At 40.9% G+C, this 24,368-nt stretch overlaps 1 protein-coding gene across 2 annotated transcripts in view; it reads right to left on the bottom strand.

Moving 5' to 3' along the window:
• The window catches only part of LOC140465042 (probable 2-ketogluconate reductase), a 57,502-nt gene extending 33,676 nt beyond the window's left edge, over positions 1–23,826 (bottom strand). The window contains exons 1-2 of one of the 2 annotated variants that reach the window (XM_072560866.1): positions 23,761–23,818; positions 14,148–14,197 (exon numbers count right to left, since the gene is read on the bottom strand). Coding sequence is in view for 1 of the 2 variants with exons in the window: in XM_072560865.1 (XP_072416966.1) it covers positions 23,761–23,778 (18 nt within the window). In the remaining variant the exon portion in view is untranslated. Of the gene's footprint in view, positions 1–14,147; positions 14,198–23,760 lie in introns of both variants that reach the window. The other variant, XM_072560865.1, reaches the window with a different exon arrangement.
• Between the last annotated feature and the right edge of the window lie 542 nt (positions 23,827–24,368).

The following is a 24,368-nucleotide window of genomic DNA, read 5'->3' on the forward strand; positions in this document are numbered from 1 at the left end:
CAAAACCATGTTGACTATTCCTAAGTGTTGGAGCTGAAAAGTGTGGCACTGGAAAAGCACAGCAGGTCAGGCAGCATCTGAGGAGCAGGAGATGTTTCTGGCACAAGCCCTTCGTCAGTTACCGGGAGGGCAAAGGGCACTGAGGGGTAAATAGGCAGTTGGGGCTGGGGGGAAGGTAGGCGGGAAGGCACTAGGTGGATGCAGGTGTGAGATAATTGTAATAGGTCAATGGGGAGGGTGGAGTAGTTAGGTGGAAAAGAAGATGTACAGCTAAGACAGGTCAAGAGGGTGGTGATGGTCTGGGATGAGGTGGGGGAGGCAGATTTCGAAACTGATGAAGTCAGTGTTGATGCCGTATGGTTGTTGGATCAATTTTTGCCTCTCTAAATGTTAATACATCCTATCTTTTAGAATCACCTCCTCCAATTTACCCAAACCGAATTCAGGTTCACAGGTTTTTCTTTACAACTCCTCTCACACAAAGGCACAACATTAGCCATCCTCCAGTCATCAGGCACCTCACCCGTAGTTATAGATGATGCAAATATTTCTACAAGGGACTTGCAATTTCCTCCATTATTTCCCACAGCATTCTAACCTGTAAGACCTCTTGCATTGAAATGATTGCAATTTAGTTCTTTAGAGTAACTACGTTCTCTGACTTTCTCGTGTTTTCTTTTCTAATTGACTTGGTCTTTTCATATTGTGAACCTTTCCCATCAATCTGTGTATTTTCACTGCTGCTTAGAATTCCTCCATAACCCCCTCCCCCCACCCAAAAAAAGCAGGATTAAATCTCCCTTAATGAAACAAGGAAATCTACTACTGTGGTGCTCTGTCATTATTAGCGGGTGCTTGAAGTGTATTCCTTTGTCTCCACAGCTAAGCCAAAGCCCCAAGGGCAGTTTCACAACTCAGCGATACCAAAGCCACACAAGGAACAGGTCAGACAGAGAAGCACCACCAAGAGCATTGCTCCCAAAACAAGACAATGGAAGCACCTCACCACTTCAGAGGAGACATTAGCACCTACCTGTGAAGAGGGATGGAAGCTCCAAACCTATCGATACTGTCAGGATATTGCTTTGTGTAGAGAATCAAGACATTCCTCTGATAACCGTTTTCCGATTAGCATCACTGTAACTAGATTACTCCACTTCCAGATACATTGTAATTTCCCCATTTCTAATTAGCCTCATTGTACAGGATTATTACAAAGACTGGCTTCTTTCTCAGCTCAAGGAAGAGAAGTTCTGATCTACCTGTACAGACTGTCAGTTTTGGGTCAGCTTAGTCAATTTATCTTCCAGCGATATCGCTTGTAATAAACAGCGTGTCAATTTCACCCGATCTGGTTTGTGTGGTCTCTACTTTATTGGACAAATTTCTCCGACAGCAGCGTACATAGAAATCATTCCTGGTATTCAATAACTGACTACACCTTCTAATTTTGTTAGAATGACTATCTCTTTCAACAGTGCCCAGAGCTGAATATTTATTTGATAGAAGAATAACCAGCAGAGATTTTTGAACTAATGTCTTACCTTTCCTGACAGTCAACTTTCTATTGAACTTATACTGCCAAATAATCACTTTTCTATAACTACTAGCCATCTCACAGTGTGCCTCTTATTTGCCCTCATTAACATTAAGCCATAAAAGAAGCAACTTTCAATAAGAATTCGACGTTTAAACAACCTTCCATTACATACAGAAAGTAATGTTAAAATGCAAAAACATTTTAAAAAAACATCAAACATATAATTTTTAAATAAAATCAACCACGCTGATTAACTTAAGGTGAGAGGGGAAAGAAATAAAAGAGACCCATGGGGCAACGTTTTCACTCAGAGGGTGGTACGTGTATGGAATGAGCTGCCAGAGAAAGTGGTGGAGGCTGGTACAATTGCAACATTTAAAGGGTTTGGAGGGATATTGGCCAGGTGCTGGTAGGTGGGACTAGATTGGGTTGGGATATGTGGTTAGCGTGGATAGGTTGGACCAAAGGGTCTGTTTCCATGCTGTACATCTCTATGACCCTATGACTCTAAACAACTCATCTTCAACAAATTTCTCTGATTTAAAAAAAATCTTCTCCAGAGCCAATCATGCGTAGGACTGCCCAAAATGAAAACGCGACTCTGTCTAAAAAATACTGTTCAGCCACTCAAAAAAAACCTTTTACAATGTTAAAAAACTGCTTAAAATGTAGATGGTTTTTTTTAAGCTTCTAAATTTAGAATAATGAAACCTTTAGCCATTCACTACAGCCCTTTGAAAGGCTTGTTTTTCAACAAAGGTCCATTTGAAAACAAAACTCTTCTTGTTTGTTTTAATGTTAAAGAAACTAAATGAACAAAAATCTTTTACTGGTGAAACATAATAACTGTATTTCTCTAGTCATCCAGCATTCCCTACATCTACCAGCCTTGCCTTCATACTAACAGGAACATCCTTTCTCCAGACTCTCATTCTCTCATTTTGAAGGCCTCCCATTTTCCAACCATACCTTTACCTCTGAATACGCTCTCCTAATAAACCTTTGGAAGTTCTTGCCTAATGCCGTCAAAATTGCCCTTACTTCAATTTAGAACTTTAACTTTTAAGATCAAGTATTTAACTACTAAAGAGTAGCTGTGCCGATATCGTATAATTCTATAAACACACCCTTGTAAAGACAAATTTAGTAAAATAGATTGTCTCATGGGCAAATCTCCAGTCCAGGAGGGAAAAAAACATCGAGAAAACACTATGTGAGAGAGTGAGTAATGGGGAGAGATGTACTGCAGCTCCCAAACCCAGTTTCACGACCCAGCAATTGCTACTGAAAAACTAAAACTCAAACTCTGGGCTCTAAGGGGGTTCACCCCATCCAATCAGGCTGCTTCTCCTGTTCCAACTTTGGGAAAAAAAACCCAAAACCTCAGAAACTGTTTACTTTATGAGCTTTCAAGCAGATCGATTATCACCTCTGTCTCAACCCTTCTTCATTTAATAAAACAGCTGAACAAAATACAGCTCTTAAAGCCATAGTATCATCACAACAGGGGCAGCACGGTGGCTCAGTGGTTAGTGCTGCTACCTTTCAACACCAGGGATCCACGTTTGATTCCAGCCTTGGGTGACTGTGTGGAATTTGCACAGGATTTTAGCATTGCTAGCCAGGCAGCATTTATTGCCCATCCCTAATTGCCCTGAGGGCAGTTAAGAGTCAACCACATTACTGTGGGTCTGGAGTCACATGCAGACCAGACCAGGTAAGGATGGCAGTTTCCTTCCCTAAATATTTTTCAAATGTTAGTTTATTCTTGCATATTCTCAAATTTTCATACAATAAACCTTTTCAACTTTCTTTTGTATATCTCCAGTTGATTAGATTCCCTACAGTGTGGAAACAAGCCCTTCAGCCCACACCAACCCTCTAAAGAGTAACCCATCCAGACCCATTTTCCTCTGACTAATGAACCTAACACTATGGGCAACTTAGCATGGCCAATTCACCTGAACTGCACATCATTGTGACTGTAGGAGGAAACCAGAGCACCCAGAGAAAACCCACACAGACACCAGGAGAATGTGTAAACTCCACACAGACAGTCACCTGAGGCTGGAATCAAACCTGGGACCCTGGGTGCTGTGAGGCAGCAGTGCTAACCACTGAGCCACCCTTTCTTTCCTCTCTTAAAAACCATCAAATCCAAAATCTAATATGGTCTTAGTCTTAGGGTTGCCTGTTCTGAAGTACTGTACCTTTAACAATTTCACCAATGATTTATACTGGATGTGATTTGAGTTTATTATGTTAGTGTGCTATTAACATATAATCTTTGAACACATTGTCAGCAGTTCTGTTGGAATGTACTAGAAGTTGTGGATTATTTGTCAAATTTGAGTTGTTATGTAATGTCCTTCTTGACAAGCTTTTTATGGCTTAACGTATACTTTTGGGAAATAAATTCATCCTTTATCCCTGATTTTATTTGGTGTGCCATCACTCTCTATATTATTGAAGTAATCAAATTGCTATTCTAAATATTCCTAAAAGCTTAATTAAGCACTTTTTAAAGCCAGCATTTTTGCATTGTATTTTGAAGTATTGTAATTTAGATGGTGGGGAGATGGGATCTATGGTGATTAATTGTTGACATTTTTACAGCAAAAGCTCAGTGAAAGATTAGGAAGGTTGGTTGTGTGCAGTTTGAGATATACCTTGGGGTGCAAAGTCTAATATTTTAGTAGATTGGGAATTGCAAGGAAGAAGTAAAGCAGAGGATTTGGACAAGGTTAGTGAATGGGCAGTGGCAGATGGAAGATAATGTAGAAAAATGTTAGGTTGTCCATTTTGGTAGGGCAAACAGGTGAACAGAATGTTTATTTTAAATGGTAAGCAGTTGGAATGTTTAGGTGTACAAAGAGGTCTCGGTGTTGTTATCAATATGTTACTGAAGCCTAACATGCAGATTCATCGAGCTATGAGGAAGGCAAATGCATATTAGCATTTTATTGCAAAAGGATTTGAGTACAGGAATAGTGAAGTTTTACTTCAGTTGTACAGAAGCTTAGCCACACTACACCTGGACTACCATGATGCAGTTTTGATCTCACCTCTGGAAACATATTGCCGTAGAGGGAGTGCAACTAAGGTTCACCTGACTTGTTCCTAGGATGGTGGGTGTACTCAATGGAGAGACATTGGGCAAACTTGGCTGTATTCTCTCGCGTTTGAAAGAATGAGACATGATCGCATTGCAAATGCTTCAAGGGAAAGACAGGGTAATTGCAGGTAAAATGTTTCCTCTGGTTTGATGTCTAGAACCAACAGACACAAGTTTAAAATTAAGTGGAATGCCACTGAGAAGAGAATTTTTGTTTTTACCAAGAGGGTTGTTAACTTTTGGAATTCTAACTGCTGAGTTGATCTTTATAGCCTATTTGAACAAGGGATCAATCGTGGCAATTCTACAGTCCTCCAGCCTCAAGTCCCCAATCTAGAGAAAATTGAAAGATGATTGCCAATGCCTTTGTAATTACCACACACTCTCTCTTCCTTTAGTATCCTTTGCATCTCACCTGGTCCCCTTGTCTTATTAACTGAAGTACAGACAACTTGTCTAATACTGCCTCATTATCAATTTTAACTTGCTTGTGACTGAGTTTCCTCCACTGTTACTAAGGCCTGTTAAACAATCAGCCTCACAGATAAAGACAGATGCACAGTATTAATTTCAACACCTTTAACCATACCTTCTGCCTCTAAGTATAAATCTTCTCTTTTAGTGCCTAATTAGCCGTATTCTTTTTTAAAACACTTCTTTTACTATAGATGTGCTTATAAAAGACATTGGGATTCCTCTTTATATTAACAGCCAATCATTTTTTATAATCCCTCTTCGCTTCTCATTTGCTGTCTTGCCTCCTTTCTACATGTTCCATATTCAGCTTGGTTCTCAACTGTATTTACTACCTGACACATACCATTTGGCACTTTGTTTCTTTAACTGAATTTCTATCCCACTATCATCCAGGGAGAACTGGATTATTGTCACTCCTTCCCTCTTTTGAGGGTATGTACCCTGACTGTGTCCAACCATTTCCTCTTTGAAGGTTGAACCACTATTTTCCTTCCAACTCTTAGTTTCAGTCTATTCAACATTAGCTTCATTTTCATCCCATGCCTCTACTCTTCATTGACCAAAACAAATTTTCCTTCATCCTAAACCTCATACTACAACAATCACGGGTCCCTAAATACTCCCCAATTGTCACGTGATCTACTTATCTGACCTAATTGCCAAGAAATCAGTCTAGCAGTGACCTTTTATTGGGCTGAATAAGTACTCCTGTCAGCAACTGGCATGAACACAACCAAGGAATGCTTGTCCTTCACAGTCTGTTTAAGCCACCACTGTTGAGGTGATATCCAAATATTTAAAGTTCCCATTATAACTATGCTGTTTGCACCTCACTGTAATTTCCTTGTACATTTTTTCACGATATCTTTCCCACCAGCTATCAGTCTATATATTACAATGAGCAATATAGTTACACCTTTTTTTAATTCCTTAGCTCTAGTCAAATCAATTTTGTCCTTGAACCCTTTCAGACATCCTCTTTCTCTAGTACTCTAATATTCATGTACCACAATCATCACCTTTTCTGTTTCTCTTCCTTTCGTAACTTTTCCGAACACCTTAAGAACAGAAATAATTTAAAAATCCAAGCTGCCTTCCGTTTGGCCAAGTCTTTGTTACTACCTCAACATTATAATCTCAGAAAGAAACATGTGTCTGTAACTCCCCAGTTTTATGAACTATTCTCTATGCATTCACATATACTGAAATCTATCCACAATTTATAGACTTCATTATTTTCTCCATTACTCTGACTCCATCTATTAAGTTACTGATCTCTCCTTTTAATGTTATCTGCCTCTCCTATTATGTCATGCACTTTTTTAGTATTACTTTTTAATATTCTCGTCTGGTTCCCATGTTCCTGCTGAGTAGACTTAAATCTTCCAAATGTACAACAAAACATTCTCTCTCTCTCTCAGTGTGTGTATAAATAACTCAGTCCCGGCTCTGTTCGACCTGTCCAGCTTCTATAAGTGCCATCTTTCCCAGAGCTAGGTCCTGTGTCCCAGGAATCTAAAGCCCTTCATCTTGCACTACCTTTCCAGCCATACATTCACCTGCCTTATCTTCCTAGTTCTGAACTCACTTATAGGTGATACTGGGAGAAATCTGGAGAGTACTATTTCACAGGTCCTGCTGACTCATTTTCTAAATTCAATTGCAAGATCACCACACCCTTCCCACCTAGTCATTTAGTACCAATGTATGTTAATACAATGACCCCTGGCTGTTCACCCTCCCTCAGAAGAATATCTTGCAGCTGTTCCGTGACATCCCTATGTCTATCACCAGGAAGGCATCAAACCATTCTGGAGTCACACTGACAGCCACAGAAACACCTATCTATTTTTCGGAATTAAAGAATCCTGGAATAATAGTAGTGTTCTTCCTCCACTCCAGTACAGTTTAGCTTTTAGATTAGATTAGATTCCCTACAGTGTGGAAACAGGCCCTTTGGCCCAACAAGTCCACACCGACCCTCTGAAGAGTAACCCACCCAGACCCATTTCCGTCTGACTAATGCACCAAACACTGTGGGTAATTTAGCATGGCCAATTCACCTGACCTGCACATCTTTGGACTGTGGGAGGAAACTGGAGTACCCAGAGGAAACCCACACAGACAGTTGCCCAAGGCTGGAATTGAACCCAGGACCCTGGCGCTGTTATGCTGCATTCCTCCAAGGATCCATTGCCCTCACCATGATCAAGAATGGAAAACCAATTGGTGAGCAGGATCTCTGGACACTTTCTTATGCTACCTGTCAGTTTCTCGTGAACTGTCTGGTGGATAGGTTCAAGTTCCTGTGCTATATAGCATGGTGACTCTACAATCAATGAAAGGTTTATTTTTTATTTCAGAACTAACATTATCTGCTTGACAATGAATGCCCACACAAGCTTGAGGAAAAGCACCTCATCTTCCAGTTTGAGATTATAACCACTTTATGTCCAGGCAAGAATAGAGGATGATGATTTATTCTCCTATTTACACCTCCTCCCGATCTTTTTCATATAATTTTCTTTTCCCATTGCTGCTGTTTTTCTCTTTGCTCCATAGTTTTCAGGAAAAATGAAATCAATCCTGCCTTTGATCTTCACAGGCCTCCCCAGTTGTTCCATCCTCTCCTCCCCCACTTTCTGCTTAAAGTCTTTTCATATCATTCCTGGTTTTACTGAATGATGACTGATCCAAAACATGATCTTTTTCTCACACTCTGGTGATCCTGGACACTTCCATTGTTTTCATTTTAGATTTAGGGCAGAGTCAGCACAGCTTCACTAAGTACAGGTCACACCTGACATATCTGTTAGAATTCTTTTGAGGAGGTAACTAGCAAGTTAGACACAGGAGATCCAGTGGATGTGGTCTATTCGGTTTACAGGAAGGCCAGGTTCCACACAGGAGGCTGCTAAATAAGACACGAGTCAATGATACTGGGGACAAGACACTGGCATGGACAGAGGACTGATCAACTGGGAGAAGGTGCAAAGAGGAGATAAAGGAGTCCTTTTCAAGATGGCAGCTGGTGACTAGTTTTACAGGGGTCAGTGTTGGGACCACAATTATTCACAATAGTAATCCGGATGAAGGAACTGAGGGTATTGTTGATAAATTTGCAGAAGAAGATAAATTTGCACAAAGGTAGGTGAGAGGGACAGGTAGTGTTGAGGAAGCAGGGAACTGCATAAGGTCTTGGACAGGCCAGGAGAATGGGTAAAGAAGGGGTACATAGAGTACAACTTGCGAGAATGAGATAATACAGTTTAGTAGGAAGATTAGAGGGGTCGACCATTTTCTATTGGGGAAAGTCTATGAAAACCAGAAGCACAAAGAGACTGGGGAGTCTGAGTACAAGATTCTCTTTAGGTTAACATGCAGGTTCCATTTGGTAGTTAGGAAGGCAAATGTAATGCTGGCATTCATTTCAAGAACTGAAAATGTGTTGCTGGAAAAGCACAGCAGGTCAGGCAGCATCCAAGGAGCAGGAGAATCAACGTTTCGGGCATGAGCCATTCTTCATGCCCTTCCTGAAGAAGGGCTCATGCCCGAAACATTGATTCTCCTGCTCCTTGGATGCTGCCTGACCTGCTGCACTTTTCCAGCAACACATTTCCAGCTCTGATCTCCAGCATCTGCAGTCCTTACTTTCTCCTAGATTCATTTCAAGAAGTCTAGAATACCAGAGCAGAAATGTAGTGTTGACGCTTAGGCTGTGGTCAGACTGCATTTGGAATATTGTGAGAGCAGTTTTGGACCTTGTATCAAAGGAAAGATATGCTGATGTTGGAGGGGTCCACAGACAATTTACATGAACGATCCCAGGGATGAAAGGTTTGTCATATGAGGAGTGGTTGAACATCTGGGTCTGTACCTGAGGGAATTTACAAGCATGGGTTTGGTGATCTCATTGAAATTTATAGATTACCAATAAGCCTGGATAGAATGGATGTGGTGAAGGTGTTTACTCTAGTAGGACAGACTAGGACCTGGGGACACAGCCTCATGGTGAAGGGATGACCCTTTAGAACTGAGATGGGAAGAATTTCTCCAAGTGAAAATGGTTAATCTGTGGAAGTCATTGTTGCAGATGAATGTGAAGGCCAAGTCATTGAGTGTATTTAAGGTAGCGAGGTTCTTGATTTGCAAACGGGTTCGGGGTCACTCGGAGAATGGGGCTGAAAGACATAGTCATGATCAAATGATGGAGGAGATTGAATGGACTGAATGGCCTAATTCTGCTTCCATATCTTCTGGTTGTATTTCCAATATCCACAATAATTAGCTTTAGCAAGATGAAAAGCCATGGATATTTTAAATTTCATTTAATTAACATGCTATAAACCTTCTAAGGAAGGGAATCGTGGAAGTGTTAACATGTCTCATGATCCCAGCATTGGGTTGTGCTTTCCAGAGGGATGGAAGAACCACAAAAGGTGGCATGGTGGTTCAGTGGTTAGCACTGCTGCCTCACAGCACCTGGGTTCGATTCCTGTCTTGGGCAACTGTCTGTGTGGAGTTTGCATGTTCTCCCCATGTCTGCATGGGCTTGCTCTGGTTTTCTCCCACAGTCCAAAGATGTGCAGGTTAGGTGAATTGGCCATGGTGTTGGATGCATTAGTCAGGGGGTCAATGTAGGAGAATAGGCCTGTTGGGTTGCCCTTCAGAGGGTCGGTGTAGACTTGTTGGGCTGAAGGGCCTGTTTCCACACTGTAGGGAATCTAATCAAAGTTAGTGTAATCTCTTCAGTTCTGAAGAGCAGTCATATCAGATTCAACTTATACTATTACTTTTTCTCTCTCTCTCAACAGATGCTGCCAGACTAGCAGAGTTTCTCTGGCATTATCTATTTTTGTTTTAGATTTCCAGCATCTGCAGTATTTTGATTTTTATGTAAACTTGTGCAAGATATCCTCCTGCGTCTGCTCATATAATTTCTGTTTACTTTATTACTGATTTTGGAGTGGTTATAAATGGCAGACATTTATTCTGCATATTCTGTAGCCAGAGCTAGTCACAATTCTATGATCTGTCAATAATGTAAGAAATATGAGCAGGATTGAGACATTTGCTCACTCAAGCCTGCTGCATCATTCAAAATGGCTGATCTGCCCCAGCCCTCAACTCCTGGTGTTCCAGCTCTCTCCCCCAACCCAAGCTTTAATAATTATTTTCAGTGATAGCGACTCAGTTGCATGGACAGCTGGTTTGCAATGCAGTGTGATGTCAATGGCATGGGTTTAATTCCTATTTCAGCTGAATTTAAAATTCATGAAGGATTCTCCTTCTCAATCTCTCCCCTTGATAAAGCTCCCCAGCCATCTCTCTCATTAGAGACAATGGTAACTTTCCTTCTTACTTTCAGTGTTTAAGCCTCTACAAATGCCTGAAGATATTTCACAGAATCACAGAATTCCTCCAGTGCAGATAGAAGCCATTCGGCCCGTTCCAGTCTGCGCCAATCTTTGAAAGAGTATCCTGCCCAGACACTCACCCCGCCATTTTCTGTATTTCCCATGGCTGACCCATCTAACCTGCACATTCTTTGACACTATAGAGTTTTTTTTTACACATGGCCTTCCCACCTAAGCTGCACATCTTCGGACATCATTTAAAGAGGAGGTAAATAGACTTCTTTGTTCTTTCTCTCTTTGCTGTTCTCAAGCTTGACAAAAGGGTCTCCCTATTAAAAACGAAAGAACTGCGGATGCTGTAAATCAGAAACAAAAATGGAAGTTGCTGGAAAAGCTCAGCAATTCTGGCAGCATCATGTCTGAGGAAGGGTTACTGAACCCAAAACATTAACTTTGATTTCTCTGCACAGATGCTACAAGACCTTCAGAGCTTTTCCAGCAACTTCTGGATTTGCTGGATTTCTAGCAAATTCCTCTTACCTTAAGAATCTGCTTTCTAGTCTTGAAACCTCCCATCCTATGGAAAAGTCACCAACCATATATCCCTCATGATTTTATAAACTTCTATAAGGTCACTTCTCAATCTTCCATGGACTAGTGAAACAATTCTCAGCCTATCCATCCTTTCTTTATAACTCAAACCCTCCCTTCTGGCAACATCCTGGTAAATCTTTTCTGAACCCACTCCAATTTAATAATGTCCCTCCTATAAGAGGACAACCTGAACTGCACATAGTGCTCCAGAAGGGGCCTCATCAATGTCCTGTACAACCTCAACATGACTTCCCAACTCCTATACTCAAAGGACCGAGCAATGAAGACAAACATGTTAAACACCATTTTTTTAAATCACCCTATCTAAATGTGATGCAAACTCAAAGAATTATGTCCAGGAATGCTTAGGTCCCTCTGCTCCACAAACTACCCAAGGCCCTACCATTAACATACAGTCCTGCCTCTGTTTGTTGTACCAAACTTTTGTTGTGCCTCGCACTTATCCAACTGAATTCCATTTGCCATTTTTAAGCCCATTGACTCATTTGACCAAGATCCCTTTGTAATCTTAGACTGTTCTTCACTCTTTATTATTTGGAGTCATCCACAAACTTACTAACCATGCCTTCTATTTTCTATTTAATGACAAACAAAAGAACCAATCCCTGTGGAACATCGCAGGTGACAGACCTTCAGTTCAAAACGTAACCTTCCACCATCGCTCTGTCACCTGCCATGAAGTGAGTTATGTATCCAATTGGCAAGCTCGCCCTGAATCCCATCTGACTTAAATTTACGAATTAGCCTACCATGCAGAACCTTGTCAAAAGCTGTACTAAAATCCAAGTAAACAATGTATATTGCTCTTCCCTCATCCATCTTTTTGGTGACTTCCTCAAAAAACTCAATGGAGTTTGTGAATCATGATTTTCCTTGCACATAACCATGTTGACTATCCCTTAGAGCTGAAAAGTGTGGTGCTGGAAAAGCACAGCAGGTCAGGCAGCATCCGAGGAGCAGGAGAGTCGATGTTTCGGGCAAAAGCCCTTCATCAGTTACTGGGAGGGGAAATGGGACTGAGATAAATAGTGGGGTGGGGCTGGGGGGGAAGTATGTGGGAAGGCGATAGTTGGATGCAGGTGGGATATAATTGTGTTAGGTCGGTGAGAGGGTGGAGCAGATAGGCGGGAAAGAATATGTACAGGTAAGACAGGTCAAGAAAGAGGTGCTGAATTGGAAGGTTGGATCTGGGATGAGGTGGGGGAGGGGAGATTTTGAAACTGGTGAAGTCAATGTTGACGCCATATGTTTGAAGGATCAATTTTTGCCTCTCTAAATGTTAATAAATCCTATCTTTTAGAATCACCTCCAACAATATACCCAAACTGAATTCAAGTTCATGGGCTTTTCTTTCCAATCCTCACGCAAAGGCACAATATTAGCCATCCTCCAGTCATCAGGCACCCCACCCATAGTTAGAGATGATACATATATTTCTGCAAGGAACTTGCAATTTCCTTCCTTAATTCTGACAGCATTCTTGCATTGAAATGATTGTAACTTGCACAGACCTGTTGCATTGAAATGACTGCAATTTAGTTCTTTAGAGTAACTACGTTCTCTAACTTTCTCTTGTTTTCTTTTCTAATTGACTTGCTCTTTTCAAATTGAGAACCTTCCCCATCAATCTGAGTATTCTCACTGCTGCTTAGAATCACACTCCTCCCTCCATCCCCCCCCCCCCACCCCCCCACCCCCCCACTCCCCGCCAAAGCAGGATTAAGTCTCCCTTAATAGACTGAGGAAATCTCCCTACGAAGATAGTAGTTCCATCGTTTAGGTTAAACCCATCCTTTTTTGAACAGGTCTTTTCTGTCCCAAATGAGATTTCAATTATTCAAAAACTGAATCCCTGAGCAATGCACCACCTCTTCAGCCATTAATTTATATTTTTGATCTTTTTGTTCCTTCCCTTGTTTGAGTTTGGCACTGGGAATAAACCAGAGATGACTACTTTTCAGGTTCTGTGTTTTTATCTTCTACCTAACCTCTTTAATTCACTCAGTAAAGCTTTAATCTTTTTCACAAAAATGTCAGTCCAAAGATATGCGGATATGTGAATTCACAATGCTACATTACCCATAGTGTTCAGGGATGTGTATGTTAGGTACATCAGTCAGGAGAAATGTAGAGTAATAGGTTAGGGGAATGGGTCTAGGTGGGATGATCTTCGGAGGGTCTTTGTGGACTTGTTGGGCTGAATGGCCTCTTTCCATATAATGGGGATTCTATGATATATGATCTGCCAACCTGTACAATAATTTCTGGCTTCTCAATCTCTCTTTAATAATATGCTTAAAATGTTTAGTAATGTCATTAATCCCAGCACCAGGAAAGCAACATACCATTCTAAATTTACTCTCACTGTCACAGAGTTTCTGGTCTGTGCCCCTGACAGGACAGTTCCCTAGAACAATTGTTGTTTTAAATTTTGTTAAACGCAGCCTACATAGAAATCATTCCTGGTGTCCAAAAACTTACTACGCCTTCTACTTTTGTCAGAGTAATGATACCTTTCAACAGTACCAGAACTGAATATTTATCTGATAGAGGAATAGCCACCAGAGACTTTTGAACTAACTTACCTTTCCTGACAGTCAACCTTCTATTTTACTGATTCTACCATATAATCACTTTTCTAAAACTACTAGCCATCGCATTGTGTACCTCTTATATGCCCTCATTAACATTAAGCCAAAAAAGAAGCAACTTTCAATAATACCTCTATGTTTCAACTACCTTACATTATATTCAGAAAGTAATATTAAAATGTAAAAACATTGTTAAAAAAATCAAACATATAAATCTTAAATAAAATCAACCACTACTCTGATTAACTTAATTAAAACAACTCATCTTCAATAAATTTTTCTGATTTAAAAAAAAACCTCTCCAGAGCCAACCATGTGTCGTGCTCCCCAAAAGAAAACACAACACTGTCAAAAAAAACTGTTCAGCTGTTCAAAAAAAATTTACAGTGTTAAAAAAAACTGCTTAAAACATGTACAGCTTTTTTAAGCTTCTAAATTTAGAATAAAGATACCTTCAGCCATTCACTGCAGGTCTTTGAAACGCCTCTTTTTCAACAAATGTCTATTTGAAAAAAAACATGATGTTTTTGTTTGTTTTAATGTTAAAGAAACAAAATGAACAAAAATCTTTTACTGATGAAATATAATAACTGTGTTTCTCTAGGCATCCAGAATTCCCTACACCTACCAGCCTTGCCTTCACACTGACAGGAACATACTTTCATTCTCTCATTTTGAAGGCCTCCCGTTTTCCAACCATACCTTTATATCTGTATAGCTTTTCCTAATAAACATTTGGAAGTTCTTGCCTAATACCGTCAAAATTGCCCTTACTCCAATTTAGAACTTTAACTTTTAAGATCAAGTATTTAACTACTAAATAGTAGCTGTGCCAATACAGCATAATTCTATAAACACACCCTTGGTAAAGGCAAATTTAGTAAAATACATTGTCTCATGGGCAAATTTCCAGTCCAGGAGGGAAAAAATATCAAGAGAAATCAGTGTGTAAGAGAGTGAGTGGCAGGGAGAGATGTACTGCAGCTCCCAAACCCAGTTTCAAGACACAGCGATTGCTACTGAAAAACTAAAACTCAAACTCTGGGTTCTCAGGGGGCTTGACCCCATCCATTCAGGCTGCTTCTCCTGTTCCAATGTTAGAAAGAACACCCAAAAACTCACAAGCTGTTCACTTTATAAGCTTCCAAGCAGACCGATTAGCACCTCTGTCTCAACCTTTCTTCATTTAATAAAAAAGCTGAACAAAATACAGCTCTTAAAGCCATTGTATCATGACAACAGGGACAGCACAGTGGCTCAGTGGTTAGTGCTGCTGCCTCTCAGCACCAGGGATCCAGCCTTGGTCGACTGTGTGGAGTTTGCACAGGATGACAGTGTTGCTAACCAGGCAGCATTTATTGCTCATCCCTAGTTGTCCAGAGGACAGTTACGAGTGAACCAAATCACATGTAGACCAGATCAGGTAAGGATGGCAAATTCCTTCCCTGAAGGACATTAGTGAACGAGGTGGGTTTTTTTTTCAGACAATAGATTCATAATCATCATTAGACGCCTTAATTCCAGATATTTACTGAATTCAAATTCCATCATCTGCTATTTAAATCCAGCTCCCTACAAAATTATCTGGGTCTCTGAGTTAACATTCCAGCAATAATACCAATCCACCATCACCTCCCTGTGCAAAATGCCTTTTCTCATGCATCTTTGGGTCAAGTGGAGATTTTGTAGGGTCATTGTGCCAGATCCACACTCAGTGGCTCAAGAAAGGCAAATTAAATATTTTTCAAACATTACTTTATTCTTGCATCTTCTCAAATTTTCATACAAATAAACCTTTTCACTTTCTTTTGTATATTTCCAATTGAGTTAAGATTCCCTTTGTTTTCTCTCTTAAAAACCATCAAATCCAAAATCCAGCATGGTCTTAGTCTCAGGGTTGCTTGTTTTGAAATACTGTACCTTTAACAATGTCATCAATGATTTATACTGGATGTGATTTGAGTTTATTGTGTTAGTGTGCCATTAACATATAATCTTTAAACACATTATCAGCAGTTCTGTTGAAATGTACTAGAATTTGTGGATGATTTGTCAAATTTGAGCTGTTATGTAATGTCCTTCTTGACAAGCTTTTTATGGTTTAAAGTATACTTTTAGGAAATAAATTCATCCTTTTGTCCCTTATTTTATTTGGTGTGCCATCACTGTCCATATCATTGAAATAATCAAATTGGTAATCTACATATTCTTCAAAGCTTAATTTTTGCATTGTATTTTGAGGAATTGTAATTGAGATGGTATCTATGGTGATTCATTCCACCAGCCAAAACTTCAGTCACATTTTGTTCACTTTGAATTAGAATCATAAGAGTCATAGAGATGTACAGCATGGAAACAGACCCTTCGGTCCATGCCGACCAGATGTCCCAACCCAATCTAGTCCCACCGGCCAGCACCCGGACCATATCCCTCCAAACCCTTCCTATTCATATACATATCCAAATGCCTCTTAAATGTTGCAATTGGACCAGCCTCCACCACATCCTCTGGCAGCTTATTCCATACATGTACTACCCATTGCGTGAAAAGGTTGCCAATTAGGTCTCTTTTATTTCTTTCCCCTCTCACCCTAAACTTACTATGCTCTCTAGTTCTGGACTCTCTGACCACAGGGAAAAGACTTTGTCTATTTATCCTATCCATGCCCCTCATAATTTTGTAAACCTCTATAAGGTCACCCCTCAGCCTCCGACGCTCTAGTGAAAACAGCCCCAGCCTGTTCAGTCTCTCCCTGTAGCTCAGATCCTCCAACCCTGGCAACATCCTTGTAAATCTTTTCTGAACCCTTTCAACTTTCACATCTTTCCGATAGGAAGGAGATCAGAATTGCACGCAATATTCCAGCAGTAGCCTAACCAATGTCCTGTACAGCCGCAATATGACCTCCCAACTCCTGTACTCAATACTCTGACCAATAAAGGAAAGCATACCAAACACCTTCTTCACTATCCTATCTACCTGCGACTCCACTTTCAAGGAGCTATGAACCTGCATTCCAAGGTCTCTTTGTTCAGCAACACTCCCCAGGACCTTACCATTAAGTGTATAAGTCCTGCTAAGATTTGCTTTCCCAAAATGCAGCACCTCGCATTTATCTGAATTAAACTCCATCTGCCACTTCTCAGCCCATTGGCCCATCTGGTCCAGATCCTGTTGTAATCTGAGGTAACCCTCTTTGCTGTCCACTACACCTCCAATTTTGGTGTTATCTGCAAACTTACTAACTGTATCTCTTATGCTCACATCCAAATCATTTATGTAAATGACAATAAGTAGAGGGCCCAGCACCGATCCTTGTGGCACTCCATTGATCACCGGCCTCCAGTCTGAAAAAAAACCCTCCACTACCACCCTCTGTCTTCTACCTTCTAGCCAGTTCTGTATCCAAGTGGCTAGTTCTCCCTGTGATCTATGAGATCGAACCTGGCTAATCAGTCTCCTTTGGGGAACCTTGTCGAATGCCTTACTGAAGTCCATATAAATCACATCTACTGCTCTGCCCTCATCAATCTTCTTTGTTACTTCTTCAAAAAACTCAATCAAGTTTGTGAGACATGATTTCCCACGCACAAAGCCATGTTGACTATCCCGAATCAGTCCTTGCCTTTCCAAATACAGCAAGAGGCCCAGCAATCACTTCTTGAGCTTCCCATAGAGTTCTCGGGTACACCTGATCAGGTCCTGGGGATTTATCCACTTTTAACTGTGTAAAGATATCCAGCACTTCCTCCTCTGTAATCTGGACATGTTGCAAGATGTCACCATCTATTTCACGACAGTCTATATCTTCCATATCCTTTTCTGGAATTGTTGACATTTTTACAGCAAAAGCTCAGCGAAAGCTTAGTCAGGTTGGTTGTGTGCAGTTTTGAAATATACCTTGAGGTGCAAAGTCTAGTACTTTAGCAGATTGGGAATTGCAAGGAAGATTTAAAGCCATTTTAAGGAGAATTTGGACCAGGTTAGTGAATAGGCAAGTTAGTGACAGATGGAATATAATGTAGAAAAATGTTAGGTTGTCCATTTTGGTACGGCAAACAGGTGAAAATAATGTTTATTTTAAATGGTAAGCAGTTGGAAAGTTTAGGTGTACAAAGAGATCTCATTGTTGTTGTCAATATGTTACTGAAGCCTAAAATGCAGGTTCATCAAGCTATGAGGAAGGTAAATGGAATATTAGCATTTTATTGCAAAAGGACTTGAGTACAGGAATAGTGAAGTTTTACTTCAGTTGTATAGAAGCTTAGCCACACTACACCTGGAGTACCATGCTGCTGTTTGGTCTCCCTATGGAAAGATATTGCCATAGAGGGAGTGCAACTAAGGTTCACCTGACTTGTTCCTAGGATGGTGGGAGTACCCAATGAAGAGACATTGGGCAAACTTGGCTGTATTCTCTTGAGTTTGAAACATTAAAAAGAGAGATTAGTAAATTAATAGGTGGATTCAGAGTAATGGAGAAAATAGTGAAGTCTAAAAATTGGGGATAGATTTCAGTGTATGTGAATGCATTGAGTATAGTTCATAAAACTGGGAGTTACAGACACATGTTTCTTTCTGAGATTAGAACGTCATTGTAGTAACAAAGACGTGACCTAACAGAGGGCAGATTAGAGATTTAAGTATTTCTACTCACAAGGTGTTCAGAAAAGGTATGAAAGGAAGAGAAACAGAAAGGGTGGCGATTGTGGCAAATGAATATTAGAGTACTAGGAAAGAGGATGTCTCAAAGGGTTCGAGGACAGAATTGATTTGATTAGAGCTAAGGAATAAAAAAAAGGTCTAATTATATTGCTCATTGTAATATATAGACCAATAGCTGGTGGGAAGGATAGAGAGAAAAAATGTACAAAGAAACTACAGTGATAATGAGGGCTTTAAATACTTGGATATCAACTCAACAGTGGTGGCTTAAAGAGAGAGTGAAGGATAAGCATTCCTTGGTTGTGTTCAGGATAGTTTCCTACAGGAATATTTATTCAGTCCAACAAAAGGGCACTGATGTCTTGGCAATTAGGTGGGGCAAATAGGTCAGATGACAACTGCAGAGTATTTAGGGACCAGTGATTGTTGCAGCATGAGGTTTAGGATGAAGGAAAAATTGTTTTGGTTAATGAAGAGTAGAGACATTGGGATGAGAATGGAGCTACTGTTTAATAGACTGAAACTAAGAGTTGGCAGGAAAATAGTGGTTCAACAATGGGTGACCTTCAAAGAGGAAATGGTTTGGACACAGTTAGGATACATAATCCAGTTCTCCCTCGATAGTGGGATAGAAATTCAGTCAAAGAAACAAAGTGCCTAATGGTAAGTGTCAGGTAGTAAATACAGTTGAGAACCAAGCTGAATATGGAAGGTGTACAAAGGAGGCAAGACAAAAAATGAGAAGCAAGGAGGGATTATGAAAAATGACTGGCAGTTAATATAAAGAGGAATCCCAATGTCTTTTATAAGCACATCTATTGTAAAAATAGGTGATTAAAAAAAGTAGAGCTAATTAGACACTAAGAGAGAAAATTTATACTTAGAGGCAGAAGGTATGGTTAAAGGTGTTGAAATTAATACTGTGCATCTGTCTTTATCTGTGAGGCTGATGTTTAACAGGCCTTAGTAACAGTGGAGGAAACTCAGTCACAAGCAAGTTAAAATTGATATTGAGGCAGTATTAGACAGGTTGTCTGTACGGAGGTTAATAAGACAAGGGGACCAGTTGAGATTCAAAGGATACTTAAGGAAGAGAGAGTGTGTGGAATTTACAGAGGCATTGGCAATTGTCTTTCAATCTTCTCTGGATTAGGACTTGGGGCTGGAGGACTGTAGAATTGCCACTATTGATCCCTTGTTCAAATAGGCTATAAAGATCAGCTCAGCAGTTAGAATTCCAAAAGTTAACAACCCTCTCAGTAAAAATAAAAATTCTCGTCTCAGTGGCATTCCCCTTAATTTTAAACTTGTGTCCTCCATTTTATTATTATTTTCTCCATTACTCTGACTCCACCTATTAATTTACTACTCTCCCTTTTTAATGTTATCTCCCTTTCTTATTATGTCATGCACCTTTTTAGTATTACTTTTTAATATTCTCTTCTGGTTCTTATGTGCCTGCTGAGCGGACATAAATCCTCCCAACAATACAAGCAAAATATTCTCTCTATCTCTCTCTCTCTCTCTCTCTTCCCCCACCCCAGTCTCTCTGTGTAAAGAACTCAGTCCTGGCTCTGTTCTACCTGTCCTGCTTCTACAGGTGCCATCTTCCCCAAAGCTACACCCTGTGTTCTAGGAATCTAAAACCCGCCATCTTGCACTACCTTTCAAGCCATACATTAACCTGCCTTATCTTCCTAGTTCTGAACTCACTTATAGGTGATACTGGGAGTAATCTGGAGAGTACTAATTCTCCAGGTCCTGCTTGCTGGTTTTCTAAATTCAATTGCAAGATCACCACACCCTTCCTACCTAGTCATTTAGTACCAATGTATGTTAATACAGTGACCCCTGGCTGTTCACCCTCCCTCAGAAGAATATCTTGCAGCTGTTCCATGACATCCCATGACATGATCAGGAAGGCATCAAACCATTCTGTATTCACACTGACAGCCACAGAAACACCTATCTATTTCGGGAACTAAAGAATCCTGGAATAATAGTACTGTTCTTCCTCCACTCCAGTACAGCTTAGCTTTTAGATGAGATTACATTCCATACAGTGTGGAAACAGGCTCTTCGGCCCAACAAGTCCACACCGACCCTCTGAAGAGTAACCCACCCAGACCCATTTCTGTCTGACTAATGCACCTAACACTATGGGCAATTTAGCATGGCCAATTCACCTGACCTGCACATCTTTGGACTGTGGGAGGAAACTGGAGCACCCAGAGGAAACCCACACAGACAGTTGCCCAAGGCTGGAATTGAACCCAGGACCCTGGCGCTGTTATGCTGCATTCCTCCAAGGATCCATTGCCCTCACCATGATCAAGAATGGAAAACCAATTGGTGAGCAGGATCTCTGGACACTTTCTTATGCTACCTGTCAGTTTCTCGTGAAGTTTTTGTGCTGTATAACACTATGACTCTACAATCAGTTAAAGGTTTATTTTTTATTTCAGAACTAATATTATCTGCTTGACAATGAATGCCCACACAAGCTTGAGGAAAAGCACCTCATCTTTCAGTTTGAGATTATAACCTCTTTATTTCCTGACAAACATAGAGGATGATGATTTATTCTCCTATTTACACCTCCTCCCGACCTTTTTCATATAATTTTCTTTTCCCATTGCTGCTTTTCTATTTGCTCCATAGTTTTCAGGAAAAATGAAATCAATCCTGCCTTTGACCTATCACAAGCCTCCCCAGTTGTTCCATCCTCTCCTCCCCCACTTTCTGCTTATGGCCTTTTCACGTCATTTCTGGTTTTACTGAGTGATTACTTATCCAAAACATGGTCTTTTCTCACTCTCGGGTGATCCTGGACACTTCCATTGTTTTCATTTTAGATTTAGGGCAGAGTCAGCACAGCTTCACTAAGTACAGGTCATACCTGACATATCTGTTAGAATTCTTTTGAGAAGGTAACAAGCAAGTTAGACATGGGAGGTCCAGTGGATGTGGTCTATTTGGTTTTCTGGAAGGCCTTTGCCAAAGTACCACATGAGAGACTGCTAAACAAGACACGAGTCCATGATGCTGCGGACAAGGTGCTGGCCTGCACAGAGGACTGGTCAACTGGCAGAAGGTGTAAAGTGGGGATAAAGGAATCTTTTTCAAGATGGCAGCTGGTGACTAGTTCCACAGGGGTCACTGTTGAGACCACAATTATTCACAATAACAATCTGGATGAAGGAACTGAGGGTATTGTTGATACGTTTGCAGATGATACAAAGATAGGTGAGAGGGACGGGTAGTGTTGAGGAAGCAGGGAAGCTGAAGAAGAACTTGGACTGACCAGGAGAGTGGGTAAAGAGGGGGACATGGAATATGTGTAAGAGTGAGATCATAGAGTTTAGCAGGAAGAACAGAGCAGCGACAATTTTCTCGATGGGAAAAGACTTTGGAAATCAGACGCACAAAGAGACTGGGGAGTCCAAGTACAAGATTCGCTTAAGGTGAACATGCAGGTTCCACTTGGTAGTTAGGAAGGCAAATGAAATGTTGGCATTCATTTAAAGAAGTCTAGAATACCAGAGCAGAAATGTAGTGCTGAAGCTTAGGCTGTGGGCAGACTGCATTTGGAATATCGTGTGAGCAGTTTTTTTAAAAGATTAGATTCCCTACAGTGTGGAAACAGGCCCTTCAGCCCAACCAGTCCACACCAACCCTCTGAAGAGTCACCCACCCAGACCCATTTCCCTCTGACTAATGCACCTAACACTATGGCCAATTCAGCTGACCTGCACATCTTTGGATTGTGAGAGAAACCCCACGAGAGACGTGGAAAATGTACAAATTCCACACAGACAGTCACCCGAGGCTGGCATCGAACCTGGGACCGTGAGGCAGCAGTGCTAACCACTGTGCCGCCAATCCCATTTAAGCTGCACATCTTCGGGCATCATTTAAAGATGAGATAAATAGACTTCTCTGTTCTTTCTCTCTTTGCTGTTCTCAAGCTCGACAAAAGGGTCTCCCGAATAAAAATGAAACAACTGTAAATCAGAAACAGAAACAATTTGCTGGAAAAGCTCAGCAATTCTGGCAGCAGCAGGTCTGAGGAAGGGTTCCTGGACCGAAAAGTTAACTTTGATTTCTCTGCACAGATGCCGCAAGACCTTCTGAGCTTTGCCAGCAACTTATGGTTTTGAAAAGGTTACCCCTGCTCTTTTTGTGTGCGCAGCAACAGTTATTTATGTCAGCTTAACTTTTTCTGTTGACCGCTGGTATACGCAACTTGGAATTCGCCCTCAAGGGCCCCCTCACCTGAACTAAACTATAATCGCCAAACAAAGGCTAAAGGCGCGGTTTCAAAGGTATTGCTAGAATTCTGCTCTTCAATCCTCGAGTTTGAAGATGAACCTTTCACTTTTTCTCCTGCTTTAGGCGGGAGCTTCAATTGTGTAAATATTTCAACTGTAATCTAACTTTCAAACATCGTTGTTCATGATCGCGGACCAATCTGTCTCAAAACCTGCATATTCACATTGTCCCTCCGGCTCGCACTGGCGCTTCTCCCTCCTTTTTCACGGAGCCAGGACATCACTGTCCCTTGGGAGGGATTTTTGGATTTGTTGAGTAATTAAGGGCAGAATTGTACCGTTTTGCAGATATCTACATTTGGATGTACAGCGGGAATCGAGCTGTTTTTCTCTCAGTCCAATCCAGCTCAGCCCAGAAACCCTGCGGTAGTTACACACAGACACCACACTCTCACTCTGAGTGCTGGGCTGTCCTGCCTGCGGGAACTGCTCGCTTCAGCGGGAACAGTGCTCCGGCCTGAAGACATCAGCCACACAGACACGGTGTGAGTATTAACACCGCTCTTGGATTGCATTGGGTGAGGGTATCGCCCCATTGGGAGAGTGCAGTGACCGCGCTAAGTTCCAGCCTGCATCGTCTGAACTCGCCGTGTCCGGGATCCAGCGGGAAACCTAGTGCTTCAGTCGATGGGAGGACTTCGGCAAACAGCCTGCACGTTGGTGGAATATGAAGATATGATTTATTTCATTCCAAGTACAAAGTCAAGCCTTGTTTTGCGTGCAGTACAAGCAGAGTATACCATACAAAGTGCACAAGGATAACAGAACAGAGCGAAAAATACAATGTTAAAGCTGTGGAGAAGGTGCACAGAGAGTGAGATCAAGATTAGATTTAAAATTTGAGAGTCCTTTCAGATCCTGTGCTGAATTTTTTAGAAACCATAATAGTCTACCCTGTGAAGTAGGCTCTATAAGGACCTATTTAGAGGTAGCTTCACACTGCAGTCGGCATTCATCTCGCTGGCTCCTGTTGCAGCTCTTTCTGCTAAACATCCCACACCTCCACCACCACTGGAATATTTAACTTCTTTCAGTTCAATCAAGCCATCAAATTATTAAAACATCTTACCCAAGGTTTGATTCTCATTCAGTTTTCAAATGCTGTTTTCCACGGTCCAGTAACTCACTTCCTGAGTTTCCTAAAACTGGTGTCGAAATTACAATGTTGCATCATTTGACAACGCATACTGCCAGGGCTCCTTCAGCATTTGCCAATTTTGCAATCATTTGGCATTTGGGAAAAAAAAAGTAGTTTTTTGGGAAAGAAAACTGCCACGTGGAATATCCTAGATGTGGCATCAGCCCCCATAGTAATAGCATTGGTTCTGAATTGTCTTAGCAAACTCGATAATTCTGTGTATCAAACCATTAAACAGCCTAAAAAAAAGTGGTGAATTACCTAATGTTTATCTAGTCACTGGAAACAGCAAACTTAACTGTCAATCCTTCAGAGTCATCCTTACCAAAATCGGTTTACTCATTGTTAAAGTACAGATTTGAGACAGCCCAGGGAATCCCTTGTGGACTCAGACCTGTAAAGACTCTCTCTTGGTTCGTTCCAGAGATCGCACTCTTCGGAAGTCTAGAATAAAAATCTCCATTATTTTACCAATAGCATCACTGTTACAATATAACACTAAATCTTATAAACTAAACTAACCAGGTTCTAATAACTCA

This window comes from Chiloscyllium punctatum, chromosome 41 (assembly GCF_047496795.1).
Source record: "Chiloscyllium punctatum isolate Juve2018m chromosome 41, sChiPun1.3, whole genome shotgun sequence".
Taxonomy (NCBI): Eukaryota; Metazoa; Chordata; class Chondrichthyes; order Orectolobiformes; family Hemiscylliidae; genus Chiloscyllium; species Chiloscyllium punctatum.